The 2,142-nt window shown below is 73.2% G+C and overlaps 1 protein-coding gene across 1 annotated transcript; it reads right to left on the bottom strand.

Moving 5' to 3' along the window:
* On the bottom strand, positions 1-558 carry EMIHUDRAFT_373963 (hypothetical protein; the record flags this gene model as incomplete). The annotated part of the gene is made up of 1 exon (XM_005774983.1): positions 1-558. A coding segment is annotated over one exon (558 nt), but the record flags the coding sequence as incomplete, so codon positions are not given.
* Positions 559-2,142: the final 1,584 nt, after the last annotated feature.

Here is a 2,142-nt window from a genome sequence, read left to right as displayed (position 1 = left end):
CGTCTCGCGCGTGATCGCGAAGCGCAGCACGCACGCGCTGAAGTCGCGCGCCGCGATGCCGTTCGTGTTTCCTGCCGAGTCGAGATGCTGCCGCTCGTGGATCTCGTAGAGCGAGAGGACGAGGAGCGCCGCCCGCACGCGGGCCGCCGCGGGGAAGAGCGAGTGGCTTGCCGGCGACCACGGCGCCGCCGCCCGCCGGACCAGCGCCGCCACCTCGCCCTCGCCGCCCGCGGCGCGCTGCAGCGGCGTCGGCTCGCCCTCGTGCAGGCTTGCGCCGCTGCGCAGCAGGGAGAGAGCGCGGGCGGCGGTGAGGGTCTCAAGGTGCGCGAGCGGCGTCCAGCCGCGGCTGGCGACCAGCCAGGCGGCGAGGTCGGCGTGGCCTGCGCTGGTTGCGTTCTCCTCGGGCGTGCCGAGGGGCGTAGCGGCGCGGGAGGCGCCGTAGGAGGAGAGGAGCTTGGCGACCTCGAGGTGGCCCTCCTGGCACGCGATGTTCAGCGGCGTGACGCCGTCCTCCGCGGCTTGGTTGACCGCCGCGCCAGCCTCGAGGAGCAGCCGGGCGCAGCTGTGGTGGCCCTCCTGGCACGCAACGAGCAGCGGTGTCACGCCGTCAGAATCTGCTTGGTTCACCGCAGCGCCAGCGGCGATCATCAGCCGGACGCAATCGACCTCGCCCTCCTGGCTCGCAGCACTCAGCGGTGTGACGCCTTCAGCGTCAGCTTGGTCGATCGCCGCGCCAGCCTCGCGCAGCAGCCGGATGATCTCGAGGTGGCCCTCCTGGCACGCCATGAACAGCGGCGTGGTGCCGTAATCCGTGGCCTGGTTGAGCGAAGCGCCGGCGCCGAGGAGCAGCCGCACGCACTCGAGTTGGCCATTCTCGCACGCGACGAGCAGCGGCGTGGCGCCTCTGGCGTTGGCTTGGTTGACCGCTGCGCCAGCCTCGAGGAGCAGCCGGGCGACCTCGGGGTGGCCGTTCTGGCACGCGATGAGCAGCGCCGACGCGCCGCCGCTACCACTGCTGCCGCCGCCCGTCGTCGCCCCGACGCTCGCGCCGGCCCCAAGCAGCAGCCGCACCGCCTCGGCCTGCCCGTGGCGAGCGGCCCAAGTCAGCAGCGTGTCCTGCCTCTCGGTGTCGTGCCGCGCGTTGAGACTGCCGCGCGTCCGCCGGCCGGAGAGGTGGGCGTGCAGCGAGGCGAGGTCGGCGGCGGCGATGTCGGCGAGCAGCGTGGCGGGCGGTGTCGCGGCGGGCGCCATCACCGAGTCGAGACGCGGCGGCTACGTCAGAGAGGGCGGTGTGTCGCACGGCGCCCGCCAGCGGATGGCTCTCTCGCGGTGCACGGGCGCCGAGGCGGACGCGCGCTTGGGCGGCGTCCTTGGGCGGCCCGCGCGCCGACGACGACCCGGCGCAGCCGCTGAGGTCTGGGGCGGGGGCTCGAGAGCGTCGGAGGAGCACCTCCCCGCGAGGCGGCGTGCGAGAAAAAAAAAACTGAAAAAAAAACGTCAATGTAATCGAAAAAGAAATCGCGGTCCGCAAAATCCACACACAGAACCTACCCAGCAACCCCTTACTCCGTCTCGCGCGTGATCGCGAAGCGCAGCACGCACGCGCTGAAGTCGCGCGCCGCGATGCCGTTCGTGTTTCCTGCCGAGTCGAGATGCTGCCGCTCGTGGATCTCGTAGAGCGAGAGGACGAGGAGCGCCGCCCGCACGCGGGCCGCCGCGGGGAAGAGCGAGTGGCTTGCCGGCGACCACGGCGCCGCCGCCCGCCGGACCAGCGCCGCCACCTCGCCCTCGCCGCCCGCGGCGCGCTGCAGCGGCGTCGGCTCGCCCTCGTGCAGGCTTGCGCCGCTGCGCAGCAGGGAGAGAGCGCGGGCGGCGGTGAGGGTCTCAAGGTGCGCGAGCGGCGTCCAGCCGCGGCTGGCGACCAGCCAGGCGGCGAGGTCGGCGTGGCCTTGGCTGTTTGCGACCTCCTCGGGCGTGCCAAAGGGCGGCACCGCGGCGCGGGAGGCGCCGTAGGAGGAGAGGAGCTTGGCGACCTCGAGGTGGCCAAAGCGGCACGCGATGAGCAGCGGTGTGGCGCCTTGGGCCTGGGCCGGGTCCTTCGCCGCGCCCGCCTCGAGGAGCAGCCGGGCGATGTCGAGGTGC

The sequence above is a fragment of the Emiliania huxleyi genome (genome assembly GCF_000372725.1).
Source record: "Emiliania huxleyi CCMP1516 unplaced genomic scaffold EMIHUscaffold_3017, whole genome shotgun sequence".
Taxonomy (NCBI): Eukaryota; Haptophyta; order Isochrysidales; family Noelaerhabdaceae; genus Emiliania; species Emiliania huxleyi.
This window is presented reverse-complemented; position numbering and strand designations above follow the sequence as displayed.